General features: G+C 46.8%; 1 protein-coding gene across 1 annotated transcript in view; it reads right to left on the bottom strand.

Annotated features, from left to right (window-relative positions):
* SLC7A5 (solute carrier family 7 member 5) overlaps positions 1-17,170 on the bottom strand; it is a 63,792-nt gene that overhangs the window by 15,615 nt on the left and 31,007 nt on the right. Inside the window, 4 exon segments of the mRNA XM_050922603.1 lie at positions 95-198; positions 1,339-1,462; positions 2,960-3,004; positions 3,877-3,982. Coding sequence (XP_050778560.1) covers positions 95-198; positions 1,339-1,462; positions 2,960-3,004; positions 3,877-3,982 — 379 coding nt within the window.

The raw sequence follows: 17,170 nt of genomic DNA, 5'->3' as shown, positions 1-17,170 counted from the left end.
CAGAGACCCCACTCCCGTGAGGACAGCTCCAAACGAAGACAAGTTAGGCACGGTGCCTGTACATGGGATCTGCAGTACTGAGGAAAATACCTACCGAGAAGAAGTGAAGAGGGATCCATTGACAGACCCAAAACAGGATAAGCCAACGAAGACAGGTATGATCCAAGACATCACACCAAGGTGATAGTTCCCAAAGTCCTACAAGGAAGCAACATTCCGTCAGCAGCTTGCCTACAGGGTCTCGTATCTATTTACCCAGAAAAGTTTTTAACATACAAAATACCTCATTCATGTTGACTATACACACACAGACTGCTGAAGATTTTTCATACTGCCTTTTTCACACGCCCAAAGCATTTTACAGAATTACACTATTGACAGAAGGCACTTCCCTGACATGCAGCCATCTCTGGGGCAGAACATGACATCCATTAGAACAGCTTCAGCAATACCACACAATGGTTTAGGACAGAAAGTCTAGGAAAATACTGGATCCAACTGCAATGGCAGGAGGAGGATTCAGATATGCAAAACGTCAATTCAGTCCAGGATACTGGAGCAGACACCCATTTTGGCAGTGCCATGGACTCTTTAATGAGTCTCAGTTTTACATCTCAGTCTGATTTATTCCAATATTGCTCCAATTTTATGCCAGTGCAATTCCGCTATTTCAGTGGAGTCACTTCAGAATAAAACTGGAGTAATGCAACCAGAGCTGGTATCTCTAGCAGCACAGCACCAGATAGCACTGTGCTGGTGTGTGGGTTCACTGTTAGTCACAGGAGAGAGTGCTGCCTGCTGAACTACCAATGCCAATCTATGCAGGATTGTAGGGTTCCCCACCAATACCGACCATGCCCAGTCTTGCTTAGCTTCCAAGCTCACACAAAGCTGCCCCCTCTCCACAGGGCCAGCGAGCAGGATTTCTGTGTGTGCTTTAATTTAACCATCAGAATAATGCTTATTTGTTTAAAAAAAAATCAAGTGCAGAGAAAGCCAACTGATACTTGGGAGATATTGATGCAGTGACCTTTTCCCATAAATGTCACACTCCGGTAACTGATCAGACAGTTACATGGCCGGTAGTCGGCAGCTAGGGTTATTTATGAACAATAATGCCATTTATTTCCCTCCCCCACCCTTATCACTCTGATTAATCCAGCTCAGTGTCATGTGGGGACAACCCTTCCCCGCCTCCCATCTCCTGTCAAACATCAGCATCTTATAAGCAGCCATGGTAAGTGTTGAATGAATGGGGAGATCCAACTAGAGATAGCACGAGGGATTCAGGCAGCCGAGAGAAATAGATAAGAGCGTTTTTGATGTGACTCATCTTACCACGGCCACGGCTTCAGACGACAGCATTTGTTCTGTTGACAGGGTAGTGAAGTAAGCCAAGTTCGTCAACACGTAAACTAAGGTGACTATGGGCAATGAAATGATGATGGCTAGAGGCAGGTTTCTGGGAGGAAGAGGGAAATCATAACATATTAGGATCTGGGGGCTCTGAAGATCAGTCGGAGACATAATTCAAGAAGCAGCATGCTAGGGAGAGATGCTGCTTTTGCAGAGACCAGCCTTTCTGAATAGATTTTTGCACTGGCTTAAAGACTGCCCAATTTATTCTGCTTTTCTTTGGTCTTGCAGAGGGTCCAATCTGGACTCCATCCTCCTTGGAGAAGTTGAGGAGACAATTCCAAAAATAAAAGTAGCTCAGGATGGTGGCCGGGAGGCAGAGGGAGATGGAGTCTTGGGGAGAAGACAGGTTGTGAGTGGACTCTGGCTGAGCAAATGGCGCTTGGGTTCAAGGCACAGACTTTCATCTGAAGAGCTCACAGGGGCCTCCTGCCAGATACCAGTGTTAGAACATGCACAGTAGTCTGCTGGCCAGAGGATAAGCACTTGTGCTTGTGGCTGTCTACAAAGGAGACAGGAAGGTCAGGCTGTAGCTGAGAGTCACCAGAAAGCTGGCTGGGCCCCTGAAACCTAAACAAACCCTCAAAGAGAAGCTGGTGTGAAGGCAAATTTGCCCTTCCTGATAGGCTAACTTATTTTAAGCAAACTAATTTAAAAAGGAAATCCTTCTTAATGCAGCAGACAACCTGCCTGTGGAGCTCAAAGCTGCGGGAGGTTAGGGAGTCAACAGAGTGGCTGCATTCGGAAAGGGGTGGACAATTACTGTCTACAAAAACATGTGTAATTACACATGTCAAGGAAAGGGTAAAAGAATCTCATGCTTCGCAGCAGGAGCCTATCACCACAGGGGTCAGGAATTGGCCTAAAGTGCAGCCAGTGATGCCGCCGGCAATCACGCCTGGTTCGCACCTCTCCTGCAGGCATCAGGGATTTGCCAGAGATGTTCTGCTCTGGCAGGATCAATCCCATGTTACTAGATCCCTTCATATAACCCTGACACAGACATGCAACAGACAGAAAGGTCCATGCCTTGGGAGGAAAAAAATGCAGAGGTCAAGCGTGCGTGGCAGACAGTAAAACTTCGCCCTGGCAAGCCCTCTGGCATTTTGGTGAAAATATATATTAGACAGGATTATGAAACTGCAATAAAGCAACAAATGCAAAGAAAACCCCCTTTCTGCCAGCAAGTCACAACTGTGAAGGAGCGGCTGCTGAGCCAGGCCAAGGAAATGGGACTTTCAGAGAGGGAAGGTGATTTAACAATGGCTTCTCTTAGACAGAGATTTTCTTTTCCCCGTCTCTGCAGAAACCCTCATCCTGTACTAACGAACAGCAGTCTGATTATCTAGTATGCATTGCCCACAGCAGAGGTTTTGTTTGCCCCCAAAACGAGAGCTTGTTTTACATTCCCTGGGATGGCTAGTGACAACACTTGCTACACACAACGGGTGGCTTTACGTTAAGGGATGGAAGTGGCATTTAGAGGGTGAACAGCTGGTGAGTTTCCCTCTCCAGCCAAGAACTCGCCATGTGGTGCACATACCTGTAGGGGTTTATCATCTCCTCAGTGACAAAATTCAAGTAATTCCTGCAATTTAAAAGACAATGGTAATTGTGGTTACAGAGATCAATGAAGTTAGAAAAAGAATCCAGCAGCCTCACCCTAACCTCAACATGCATACACAAGGCCCACTACAGACAGAGAAACCAAAGCATGCTCTGCAAAACCAAGGGTGGCCGTGTTTCTCAAATCCATGGCACAAGGGCCGAGGCTACCTCCAAAACCTTCAAACAAAGGTGTTCTCTGCAGGTCTCAGCATGCAATGCAGACAGCTTGCTGGGAATAAGATAGATCACTGCATGCCGAGACTTATGGTCAGCTAGCAGCGCCTCTGTATTGCCAGAGGAGGGCCACAATCTGCCTCTATTGTTATTGCAAATAAAGACAGCCCAGGTTTCTGGATGCCCATGTGAGAGTGTGAAGGCATTAATGAAGAAACCTGTAGGAGCTTTGGCTTGGAGTTGTCAATTAGCAGACTGATGTGTCAGTACTGACAGTTGCTGGTCACAGCTGCAGGGCCCACAACCTCTACTCTGACCTTTGCTCCTACACAAGGGCCCAACCAGACAATCCCACCGTATTTAGTGCCTCTTGGTTCCCCTGGAGTTAGCTCACCATACAACCTGGGCATTTTACCAGGCTGCCCCTAGACTTGCTCCCTGTTTTAAATACTGCAACTGACACCACTTGCTTGTACTTGCACATAGGGACTGGGGAGGGGCTGTAAGGATTGAGTATGAACAACACTAGACAAAAGGGAAGCGATTGCACCGTTACCTGGGTCAGGAGCAGAGCTAGACCAGACGTTCTGGGTCATGCCCTCCCTGCCTATGCTCTCAAAGCGCTGAAGACAAAGAACTAAATGACACACTGAAATGAGTAATATGCCAGGATCTTACCAGCCTCCATAGGCAAAGAGACCGCTATACAAAGCCAGAACGATGTTCCCCACATCAACATTCGTGCCTTCGAAGGAGTGTTCAGGACTCAGGTTTAACACATCACCTACATCGGGGCAAAAAACAAACAAGGACAGACTATTAAGAGGTGAGAAGCAGGCAAAGGCTGAATCCCAGAGACCTTTGCAGGTTGACCCAGACAGGTGTTAGGCAGGGAAATGGTCTGGCAACACCCTGGGACAAAAGCTGCCGACAGGGCATTAGTTTTGTCGATGCAAAGCAGGTTGCGTTTCTGTTAGAGAAGGCGTAGACAGGTTTCTCTTGGGCTCATCTCCTGCTGCGTTACTCCAGTTTCACACTGTGTGATTCCACTGCAGTAAAACTAGGATAAGTTAAATTAACTAACCACAGCAAGAGTTCTCAAACTTTCCCACAGCGTGGATCACGCAGACAGATAATGCCTCCTAGACACCTCCCCTCCCATTCACTGTTGCATAGCATCCCATCTGACAACGGTGACAACTGCTTACATGGGAAAGTAACATGAGGGAGCAAATGTATTTTCAGCTTCTTTTGATGCAAGTTAGCAAGCAGAAATCAGGAGATGAAAGCCCCATGAAAGCAGGCAGCTCTCCTAAGGGCATCTCTGAGCACCTAATCCCCAGCACCAAACCCACATGCTGTTTCTCCTGGACTCACCACTGCTGGAACTTGGTCTACACTGCAAGTGCTACAGCCGCTGTAGCGGGTCTGGTAAATACGCTCTGTGCTGACGGGAGAGCGTCTCCCGCCAACATAGCGCCGGTGTGGCCAGCACGTAGGTCGCTGTAACTTGCGACACTCGGGGGCGTCTTTTTCACACCCCTGAGCAACGTAAATTAGACTGACTTAAGCGGTAGTGCAGACCTGCCCTAAGACACTACGTGCCAATAACAGAGTTTGGGGCCCTGATGCCACTGACTAAATTCCAAGTGGAAGAATTCTATCTTGCCTCCCTAAAGCTCTTTCAACCGAATAGGGGATCCTCTCTTATTCCCTGTCCTAAATGGTTGTGCAGCATTGCTGGGTGACTGTTAAACAGCTGCTCCTTCCACCCCAGCGCTAGCTGCATTTTAGCAGTGGGTGGAATGATTCCTGCATTATGCGGCTTGCTTTGGGATCCTTCTGGCTGAAAGATGCTTAGAAGACTTTGCTATTATATCGTCCTTCCACCAAAAGCTGCTTTCTCTCGATAAAGACCCAGGATTTCCTCTAGTTTCATTGGTGACCCAATAAAGCAGCATGTTATGGTATCCCCTTTGAATTGTGGGAAGGGAAGTGAGCTACCTTAGGGTCTAAAGATCAAAAGTTCCTGTTATTTATCCACTGTTGAATTAAAAAGCCATAAAAAGAGGATTTGATTGTAAATTTACCGAAAGTCCTTCCAGCACACCCGCAGGGGTTATTTGCTTTGCTTTAAATCTCTCTGCGGGTGTTTTGTTTCATGCTGTTTGATCTGGAGCCTAAATCCAAGCCTGGGGTGGGGCCTCTCCTTCAACGAAACAAGTGCTCTCCTTTGTGAGGGAGGAAGACAGGGGAGCAGCACAGGATTTGGTGAGGCACCTTAGCGTCTGACTAGCCGGGTTGCCTCCCATGTGATTCCTCTTACAGCAGGGATCTGCTCTAATCACACAAGAAACTGTTATCACATGGCAATCAGCAGCGCTAGGGGTTAACCCTTCTCCCTTCGGAAGGCTACATTCCACAGATTCATATCACAGAAGGAAGAAAAGGGGTATTAAAAGCCAAGGCACCACTTTTTCCTTGCACTGCAAAATTTCAGCTCCCCCGCACCACAGGGCTTTCAGCAGCACCACGTTTACCCAGGCTGGCCAGAAAAGGAACACACAAAATAAAGCTGAGTGACAAGGAGACTGCTAGAATCACACACGTTTTCATCCAGTAGCACTTTCTATCAATGAGAAAGGGCAGCTTTCCCCTGCAGTATGATGAGTCTGGGCTAGTTTGCTGGGGCAGGCTCTATGCAGGAGCCAATGGGAGTTACCCACTTCAATGGCCTGTTTTGATACTGGTCCCTTCCCCCTGAGCCATGCCTTCCATCGCACATGGTCTCCTCTTCACTGTCTGTCTCTGCCCAGCTGCCACTGCTCCTTCGCCCACCTAAGCCTTTAGCAGGCCCCTAGTGCCAGCAGCAAGTGCAGGGGCGGCTCTAGGCATTTTGCCACCCCAAGCAGGGCAGGCAGGCTGCCTTTGGCGGCTTGTCTGCGGAGGGTCCGCTGGCCCCGCAGCTTTGGCAGACCTCCCGCAGGCACGGCTGCGGGTCCAGTGGACCCTCCGCAGACAAGCCGCTGAAGGCAGCCTGCCTGCTGCCCTCGCGGCACCGGTAGAGCGCCCCCGGCGGCTTGCCGCCCCAAGCACGCGCTTGGCGTGCTGGGGCCTGGAGCCGCCCCTGAGCAAATGGTCCCCTCCATTCCCCATGTGATGGCCTGTGCTACCCAAGTCTGCTCCTGCTGAGGCTCGTGTTCTGATCAGGACACCTCCTGCATGCTGCCCTTGCACTGCATGTTCCTCTGAATCACAGGAAAGAGTTAGAGTTGGCTAAGGAAGCTAGAGGCAAGTGGATCTCTACCAGATACCCATGCAATTCAGAACTGCCACCAGCCAAGCAGATTCTTCCTTTTGTAAGGCGCGTGGTTGCTTGCATGGTATGAGTACACAGAACAATGAGATCTCTAGGCATGAAAGAAATCAAATAATCCTGGCCATGATCTTGGGACGAGAGCTTGTCAACCCTCAAAGCGGTAACTGGAAATTCTTAAGCAATTAATGGAATTAATACATAATGGATAGATCAGGCTACACTGCAACTTACTCACGTGTGTGTTTCTTTACCCCAGAACCCTGCCAAGGACGCTGAGCTGATTACCACTGAACGACTGTTATAGTGGTAACAGGCTGTCCAGGGCTCTAGCACCTCTTTTTTCCTCCAACAGTCCATAGATCTCGCTCTGCCTTTCCCCTGGCTGGAGCACACAGTAACCGTCTGTTACCAAGGCCAAGCAGAGCAGCGACTCTCAAGCTCGGGGCCAGAAGCACAGCATCCCCGAGTCACCAGCCAGAAATCCATGCTTGCCAATGCAGGAAATATCCCCCAGCTGGGAACTCTACAGCTTCTCTGCAAAGAGGGTTTGTTTAGTTCTAATCCGGATTCGGTACCGTGCTGCGCTTCACAGACGCCTTGGCTTGGTGTCAAGGAGACTGGCTGCCCCTTCAGGGCACATGATCAAAGAGAAGTGAAATTTGCCACAGAACATGTGCTACAGAAGCAGCGTTTAAGCACAACAGGAACAATAAAGCATAACTTTTCATTATTCTTTGGCTGGGCTGGGCTGGTGTATGTGTGTGTGTGTGAGAACGGATAGGACACACACACCCCTGCACTTGCCATAGCATGTACCTAGCCCATGCCTTTGCAGCACCGAGCTGATAGTCCGCAGGGAGGGAGTCAAACAATAGCATTGTAGACACTGTGGCGTGGCCTGGAGTTCAGGCTCTGAAGCCTAGGGAACGGGGTGGGCTTCAGAGCTCAAGCTCAAGGCTAAGTCACAACTACAAAGTGCCGTCCACCCCAGTGGTGGGCAACCTGTGGCCCACATGCAGCCCATCAGGGTAATCTGATTGTGGGCTGCGAGACATTTTGTTTAAGTTGACCTGATTGCAGGCCACAGGGACGTGCTGGCCACTGCTTCCCGCAGCTCCCATTGGCTGGGAACGGCGAGCCGCAGCCACTGGGAGCTGTGGGGGGGCTGTGCCTGCAGACGGTCAATGTCAGAAAAATGTCTCACGGCCCCCAACCAGACTACCCTGATGGGCTGTATGCGGCCCGCGGGCTGTAGGTTGCCCACCACTGGTCTACACAGTTATGTTTGGTGTGGTAGCATGAGCCCAAGTCTGTCGACCCGGGCTGGAAGGCTCGATTCCGCGGGCTGCGTAGACATGCTCTGTCATAAACAGATAGCTAAGGGTTAATGTCTCTTACACCTGGAAAGGAGTAACCTGAAACACCTGACCAGAGGACCAATCAGGAAACAAGACTTTTTCAGATCTGGGTGGAGGGAAGTTTGTGTCTCAGTTTTTTGTTTTTGTCTTCTGCCTGTACTCTCTCTCGGCTATGAGAGGATTTCTGTCTCCTGCTTTCTAATCTTCTGTTTCCAAGTTGTGAGTACAAAGAGATAAGACAGTGGTTTATACTGGTTTTTTTCTTTTGTATTTACATGTGTGTAGTTGCTGGAGTGTTTTGAATTGTATTCTTTTTGAATAAGGCTGTTTATTCATATTTCTTGTAAGCCATTGACCCTGTATTTGTCACCTTAATACAGAGAGACCATTTTTATGTGTTTTTTCTTTTTATATAAAGCTTTCTTTTTAAGACCTGTTGGAGTTTTCTTTGCTGGGGAACTCCAGGGAATTGAGTCTGTAGCTCACCAGGGAATTGGTGGGAGGAGGAAGTCAGGGGGAAATCTGTGTGTGTTAGATTTACTAGCCTGACTTTGCATTCCCTCTGGGTGAAGGAGGGGAGTGGGGGGAGCTTGGCTCTCTCTCGGTGCTTGTTTTCCAGGACTGAAAATAGAGAGGGTGGAATCCCTCTGTTTAGATTCACGGAGCTTGCTTCTGTGTATCTCTCCTGGAACCCAGGGAGGGAACACCTGGAAGGGAGAAGGGAAGGGAAATGGTTTATTCCCCTTTGTTGTGAGACTCAAGGAATTTGGGTCTTGGGGTCCCCAGGGAAGGTTGTTGGGGGGACCAGAGTGCCCCAAAACACTCTAATTTTTTGGGTGGTGGCAGCTTTTACCAGGTCCAAGCTGGTAACTAAGTTGGAGGTTTTCATGCTAACCCCCATATTTTGGACACTAAGGTCCAAATCTGGGAATAGGTTATGACATGCCCTGAGTGGTTTAATGAAACAGTCCACCTTCCCATTCATTAGCAAACATATTCTGGAGGGCACATCTCACCTGAGCAGACATCTTCTTCCCACCCTGCACCAAAGTTCCACCTCCCCATATCAGGCAGCAGCAGCACACCTCTAGGGACATGCTTAATTGCACCCGTAAGCCATATCTACACAGACGCGGCAGCCAACGCGTTACATGTTGTGGCACAATAAAGGTCACACCCAGCTGGCAGTCCAGAAAGGTCTGCAAGTTATTTCTCCCCCATGGGCCAAGCCCTAGAAGTCTCACTGATGAGCCAGTCTGACCTCATCCACCCGTCTCATGAACAACGCTCGCTGAAAAGGGCCCGACATTTAAGCTGGAGATTCAGGGAATTCTGTTTGACACAGACAAGCATAACATCTCCCACCCTCTTACTGCAAGGCTCAGTTAAAGCTGCTGCACGTGCTCTGGAATCTGTGCAAAGGTACCCGTTCGCAGCTAACCCTGCCAGGGCCCACACATGCTCAATGGCGTCCAAGGCGCCCACGGAGCAGGATGTTACTATACAGGTGTAGAACACTGGCTGCACTGCTCCATTTATACCCACCTGCCCTTCCCTCCAGCTGATACCCCCTACTCTAAATACTGTCCGTTAGGAACACTGGCCTCACCTCATCGCAATAAGTGCTACAGAGGCAACATTCTCGCTTCACCCTGCACCCTGGTTTAAATGGGTTGTACAATTACACTCTGCTCGCAAATTAACCACATTAAGGTAACGAGTTCCGACACAATCCCTACTTGCAGCTCTTGCCAGCCGACAAGACGCCTGTAATTCTACCTGTAACCTCTCTGCCACCCAGGTCCTTCGTGCAGAAGGAATTTTCATGCCATGTGCTGCATGTTCAGACCTTTTCTTTGAAAGCCCTCATTTAGTATCAGGTCATGTCCATTCCTGATTTAATAATGCAAGCTCTTCTATTGAGGTTAGGTAATTCATTGCAATTAAATGTGTGTAGCTGGGCTAAATGCCAACGAGAGGGGAACACAGCCATCTAAGTCAAAGAGCAAAGGGGAGCGACGCAGGGTTTTTCCAAGTGGATCTAGCTCAGGAATGAAACTGCACAAAGGGAAACATACGCTGGATTGTAGGGAAAGCTCTCAGTGACGAGAGCTACTCAGTTGGGACCGTGGTGGAAGTCCTATCAATGGAGTCATTTAAAACAAGATGGGCTGAAGCACTAGTGGGCCTCTTGTGGGGAAAGCCATTCTACACTGCCCCTCCCGCAAGGCAATGGTTTACATTGGACTCACACAGGTGTTGCCACCTTCTCATTTCTACAATCGGCCTATTCCTAGTGCTGCTGCCGTACGTCCAGCCTTGCCTGCTGTTTGTATGACCGCTGCAAGTGAAGGATCCTCATCTCTTCTCCTGAGGGGCAACCGAGCTTGAGAGACTCTGCTTCTGGCTAAGAAGGCATGCGCTGTGGAATTCAGCAAGAGGCAGAGCCGCCTCGCCACTTGTGAATCAGGACTTCTGGGTTCCATTCATGGCGCCTGCCACCGATCGGCGTGGCCTGGGGCAAGTCAGAGCACATTTCTGCGTCTCAGTTCCCCCTTCTGTAAAATGTAATAACTCGTCCCTCCCCAGAGAGCTGGGAGGGTTAGTTAGCTAACGTTTCATAAAGTGCTATTATTATTATTAAGAATAACAACAATAATCAAGACCTGGAGGCCCAATGGGAGTTCTGGTTGCCAAATTTCTACCCCTCATTATCTTCATCACAGAGCCCTGGGCTCTCAGAGGAGGCCAGGGTAGGAATGAAAGAACTACCTGTCCACTCGAGCTATGCTCCTCTGTAGGCTTATAAACCAGAAGGGGCAAAGGCTGCCTACAATCTGCCTTCCTAACCACGGCATCAAACCACTCATCTGAGTGTGACTCCTGATAGATCAGGACCAAAATGGTATTCCCTTAGCCTCAGAAAACAACCTTCTTGATAGCTTATTGAAAGCTGCAAAGCCCAAGGAATCCATTTCAACAGCATCTTCCCTACACTACCACTGCACCACTGTGTGCGCACACTGCACACTGCGTACACACACCTTTGCTGCATTCTTTGGCTCCTTTGCATTTTGTTGCTACCAAGGAAGCATAATCAAGCCCTTCCCCTGTGCAACCTGCTCCTGATTTCTTGCAACTTTTGTAACCACCAGTGTGGAAGCTGCTATTAAAAAAATACAGAACTATTGATTTTACACTTATGGGGCCATGCAGGCTGGGAGTGGGTGAGGCGTGTGCCACAGGGCAAGGTTCCTTTGGGAATTAGAGAAAGCAAAGGTGGTGGTTAGAGACTTTAGGGAATGTATCAAGTTACTGCAATTTTTATCTTAGGTGCAGATGGGGCACTTCACAAAGAACCCCCACCTCTTTCCCATTAGGGCAGGCTAAGGGCAAAATGCAAACTCCAAACAGTCCAATGCATTCCCAGCCACTTCCCACTAGCTTAGTTTATTGAGCACAGCAGGTTTAATCCACATCCATAGAAACTTGTAGCTGAGAAGGGGGTGGAGCGTGGAGGGAAGTCAGCCAACTAAGGTCCTGAACAGGAACTGATTTAAGGCCAACCAACTAGTTCTGTAACAGAGCCAACGATTCTTGGGGATGGCATAGCCACCCATCTGTTGCTCGAAGTCAGTATCCAGGGCTGTAATTATCAGAGGCCACAGCCTTTAATCATAGCTCCATTTCAGTAAGAAGCTGTGGGGAAAGTATAGCGTAAAACAAGAAAAGCTATCGATTGCATTGATCCATCAATGGTGTAACCTGCTCCTACTACAGTCAAAGGCGATTTGGAGGTAGACAGAGAGAAACTCTGGGGGTTGACGTGGAGGAAAAAAGAGCAAAATACGCAAGTGTTTAGTGCCATACTGTTAACAGCATTAGCACGGCTGTATTTTTAAAATGGAACCTTCCATCTGATTTGCTGTTTCGAATCTAGCTGAGATCAGTAGTGGCCAAAAGTAATTTTTCTGTGGCCAGTTTGCAATGAACTGGTGGGTCTCGGAGCTTAAGCACCAACATTGATGTGGCTAGGAGAAGGTAGAGCATTTTGGGTACCTGCAAATGACCACTCAAATACAGACAGACGGATGATCACCCTGCAGAGGTATATAGCCACAGGCACAAGTGTTTTGCCCATTTAGGGCTTGCAAACATGGTGTAGCCACATGGCAGTGACGTACTACACTGCCTATCATCGCTCCCTTCAAGCAACATTAAAATGTTGCGTCATCTCCTACATCCGCATTGCGGGACAGTCTGCCATGTGCACCCTGCATAACTGGAATCACCACACACACAAATGGGCATTTGACCATACAGTCCCTATGACTGGACGAGAAATCACAGTGACTGCGCCTGTATTTTTATGCACGTTAATTTTTTTGCACAGGCAACTGCACATGTGCAAAGTCTAAGTGTCACTAATCCTGGCCTTGGTCACCAAGAGCTTTAACACAGCAGCTGGCAAGAACAAACTGGCTGGGTAAAGCTAATTATGCCTCCTTTTAAACTGCAGCATGCGAACTGTGCAACACATTAACCTGCCATGCCCACCTGGCCTCAGGCAATTGGCATGCTCCTGCATCAACTATGTTCACTTGGCCTCAGACATTAGCAACCATCTTTGCTTGGAGATTAAATTGGTGGTTAGAGAGCAATAAGCCCATAAAGAAATCCTGCATAAATGAGTCTTCAACATGCGGCCAGCCCAATACGATTTAGAGCTGTGTAGAATACGGTCTACTTTTCCAGACTCCATTCGCTCTCCATTTTGATACCTTCACCCACTTTTCACACACACATGATGACGAAGAGGAACGCTGGAGTTGATCTCATAACAGCAGTTTTCCTTCAAACCTCAAGTGCTGGTAGAAGGTGACAGATTGACAGCTATGGAAACAGCCTCTCTTCTCATCATACCCACCCAACAGGAACAGCACGGGCAACAAGAGGGCAAGCTTTCCTTACCCCCATCCCCGTACGTGCCTCAGTCATGATCTGCAGGGACAAATTCAAAAGATAAGAGGGGAGTTCGGTCTCCATAGCCCTTGGCCTCGCTGCTAGAGATCAGAAAATGGGAGGAAAGCAGGAGGAAGTTGTTGTGATGGGTTTTGCCATGTGGGCACCTGTCCTCTAGCTATTTGCACTCTGACCCCCAAACTCATTCCAAACAGTCAAGAGTTTGCCACCATTAGATCTGAATAAGTGAGCTTCATGTCCAAGGTCTATACCCCATTACCAGTCCCCTGAGCCAGCCAGCCAGCAGGCATTAGAAGAAAATCTACTGATTGCTGTAAGTATGCTAATTGTCTGCTGCTCTCTGAATGGTTACGAATAATTAACTCTGGGTATGGAGTGCAGGGAACATAGACAATGACAACACTTGTTCTAACTGTGGCCCTATGTATTGTCAGAATCTGTCCACAGTTTATGTTCTGAGATCTTTCAAGCCTGAGATTTTGTTAATTACTGGCCAAGCACTGCAAATTTCCCTGTCAATTCAACAGAATATTTCTTAGCTTCTCTTTCATGGGATTCCAGAATAAACCAGACCTCTCTAACCTGACCAATCTTTTGCTATTAACAAGGGTTTCTTCACTCCATCCCTTGGTCTTATACAGATTTATTCTGACAGGCTTTTTCAGTGCATTCAACTACCATTATTGCCAGTAGAGTGGAAGAGGGTAAACTTTCCCTCCCTTAGATCTGTTCTAACCAGAGGATTTGTCACAAACAAGGCAATTTTCTCTTTCTCCCGCCATGGAATTAGTAAAATGAACCTCACTGAAGGAGGCAGATCAAAAGGGAACTTCCTCGCAAAAGGGAAAGAGATTCAATTAAAAATAAAGATACGTACACAAACACAAAGCCAAGATGCTGCCTTGCAACCAGAGTAGGTAGATAATATTTCTATTGGACTTTTACGGATTTATTCTGTACTGCTCTGCTTAGTCTCTGAAGGTTTGGATCTTCAGTTCCTAACTTTTATTTTAAAAACAGTCCCACGTACAGTGGGAAGTTTGCCAAGCACAATTGTTCCTTTAAAGACCGTTTTACCCTGAACAATGAACCAGTCCACGAGGCGGGGGACCCAAGAGTACAGGATTATATAGTTTGCATATAATTAAAGGAAAAAACGAGGTTTGGGGGCTAATCTAAACCCTCCATGGCAATGTTTGAAATTCAGCCTACCTACATATGTCCTTAATTCACCCGTGTCTGTTCAGCAGCCGCAGCTCTCTGTGTTAAGCCTCTGAGAATACAGTGAAGTGAGTTAAGGACAGAGTGGAAGCCTTAATTCTCAGTGTTGCCACCAGAGTGGATTTAAGGCAGTCGCTTTGAGGCTCACAGGCAAATGATTTAAAATCAGAATTCAAGAATGTTTTAAAAGTTGTAACCTAACAGAAATCTAAATTTATTACTTCCATTCGCATACGCACCCCTCCAAAAAAAATCGGTGAGAACAAGGTTTTGCTTTGGGTTTAAGCATGCCACAGTAGTGGTTGTAACCAAATATTGCAGCACTGGGCACAAGAACCAGAAACTGAACTTGACTATTTTCATTGATCACGATTAATCAATGAAAGTGTATATATCTCACACACGCATCTCACCCAGCATTAATGGCAAAAAGGAAGTTACGAGTTTAAGAACGTTCAGTTTTAATAATTAAGAAACTTAGAAAAAATTTAAAATCTGTTTTTTTACTTTAGAATGTCCACTTCACGTTTTCCACATCTAAATATACCAACGTATTCTTGTGTGGTGTTACAGATTAAAGGCACCAGCTTTAAAACTGTCCCAGTGAAGCTATTATATTTTTTCTTTAAACAAATCCTTACAGTCTGATTTTTTAAGCAGGCCTTCAATAGAGCTATGGGTCGAAATGCAACAGCTGAAGAACTGCAATGGGAATAATCACGATACAGTTTATGTTGCTCATATCCTCGGAAAACTTAATGGCCCAATCAGATCAGCTCCAAATCCAAAGATCGGAAAGCTGCCACGTAGTCAAGGCTACCCCAATCCTCTTGGTTTCTCCCTTCAATTTTGCTCCAAAATACTCATAATCCATATACTAATTTTAATTGAAACCATAACAAATCAGATGTAGATCCAGGAATACAACCCAAGAGCCAGCTGCTGCAACTGGTTCTGTATGGTTGGACCCCAGTCTTCCAGGCAAACAAATCTAGATGCAGAATCTAGCCCCAGGTGTTCATACTCCCAGTCGCCTGCTCTAATTGCTAGATCACACTTAGACATGCTTGGACAGAAGGAAAAAAGTAAACATGAGCGTATCACTAGAAGAGAGAACAAAGATAGTCTGTAGTAGCAGTGGAGGGAAAAAACAGGGGTTATGTCTACACTAGAAAATTCTCTCCCTTTAACTATATTTATATATAGTTTAAACTGGTACAACCCACCCCCCGTGTGGATACAATTATGACCTATTCATGTACAGGAAGTGGAATAACTATACCAGCATAAAGAACAGGAGTACTTGTGGCACCTTAGAGACTAACAAATGTATTTGAGCATAAACTGTAGCCCACGAAAGCCCAAGTACTCCTGTTCTTTTTGCAGATACAGACTAACACGGCTGCTACTCTGAAATACACCAGCATAAGGTACCTTATACTGGCATAAGTGCTGTGACACCCTGGCTCCCCAATATTCACCACTGTCATAAGGATATGTTTTGCACAAAGTATGCCTTGTGAGGTACCATTCTAAAAGTCGTGATCTGCTAGACATTAATATCTCTTTGGACTGTATGTGCTATTGTCATATGTGAAGTTTGGCTCTGTATGTGTTACTGAAACTTGCTGTGAGGTTGAAAACACGCACAAGCAGCCTTTCAGGTACAACAGTAAAAAGGCCAAACAATGTTAATGGCTTATTGAGGAAATGCACACCAGCACAAGGATTACCCCAGGAACTGTGTACAACAGAAATCTCTCAGAGATAGCATTACACAATGGGAAATGTTTGATCCAGGTCACAGCAAAAGAGCTTTCCAGCAAGTGGGAAGAAGATATAAAACGGGGAAAATGACATCATGATGGTATCTCACTCTCCCCACAACAACACATCTGAAAACACCTGAGGGGCAAAGACTGAAATGGGGGAAGTGATGGTCCTAGGTTAGAGGTATTTTTAGCCTGTGTATGAAAACCCAGGAAAGCCGAGGCAGCTTGTCTCTTAAGAATCTGCCAGCCTGTTTATCACTCAGGGTGAGAATTTGCTAATTCATATCCTATCTAGTGTGTTAAACTCAGTTTGCAATTTTGTTTATTTACCAAAGTAATCTGCCTTGATCTGTTTGCTATCACTTAAAATCTATCTTTTGTAGTTAATAAGCTTGTTAATAAACTGTCTAAAACCAGCGTGTAGAAATTATACTTGGAGGAGAAAGCTGTTGCATATCTTCCTCCACATTGAGGGAGGGGGCGAATTTCATGAGTTTACGCTGTACAGTTCCCTATGCAGCGCAAGACGGTATAATTTTGGGTTTGCACTCCGGGGGGGGGGGAGGGGGTTGCCTTAGCGACTGGGAGGTGTCTTAGCTGAGCCTTCCCATGCAGGCTGATCTCAGCATGTGTGTGGGAAGCTGCAGCTGGGTGAAAGTGCTGGTGAAAGAGCAAGCTTGGAGAGCTTGGCAACTTACCACAGCACCACAGTGTGAAAGGAAACCCAGGCTGGTGAGTCAGGTGGGCTCAGTGGTACCCCAGTGCCAAGTGGCACCGGAGGGGAAACCCATCGCAAGTGCATCCACATTAAGGCTTTTACCGGTATAACTATCCAGATTTAAAAAAAACAAAACCAAAGCTCCTCGCCCTTTTCTGTCCCATAATAGTAATACTGGTACAACTTTTAAAAGTAATCAGGCCCTAGGTGTAGGAACCAACTTCTGCTCTCCTTCTGGATCTGCATTAGAGGTGTAAACAGAAAGCTCATAAGAAAATGCTGTTTTGCAAAGGGTAATATGGTCACATGTTTTCTTTGCCATAAAATTTTACTGCGGTTCTTAAAGTAATGAAAGCACTTCACAACAGGGAGAAAAGACAGAGCCAAGGACTGAGGGGGAAGTGCAGACAGACAGGCTATAAAGACTCCAAAGTTTCCACATTTGAATAAGAGAGACTACAATATTGTTTCTTTCCACTGTTTACTGATCATGTACATATAAAATAGTGGCAGGAAAAATAATAATGAAAAAAAGTTAAATGAACTCCATTCAGACATAAAATGAAATGTCATGGGAACATACCAACCCTTTTACCTCCCA

Source organism: Gopherus flavomarginatus, chromosome 14 (genome assembly GCF_025201925.1).
Source record: "Gopherus flavomarginatus isolate rGopFla2 chromosome 14, rGopFla2.mat.asm, whole genome shotgun sequence".
Classification (NCBI taxonomy): Eukaryota; Metazoa; Chordata; order Testudines; family Testudinidae; genus Gopherus; species Gopherus flavomarginatus.
Note: the sequence above shows the minus strand (reverse complement) of the source record. Positions and strands in the feature narration are given on the sequence as shown.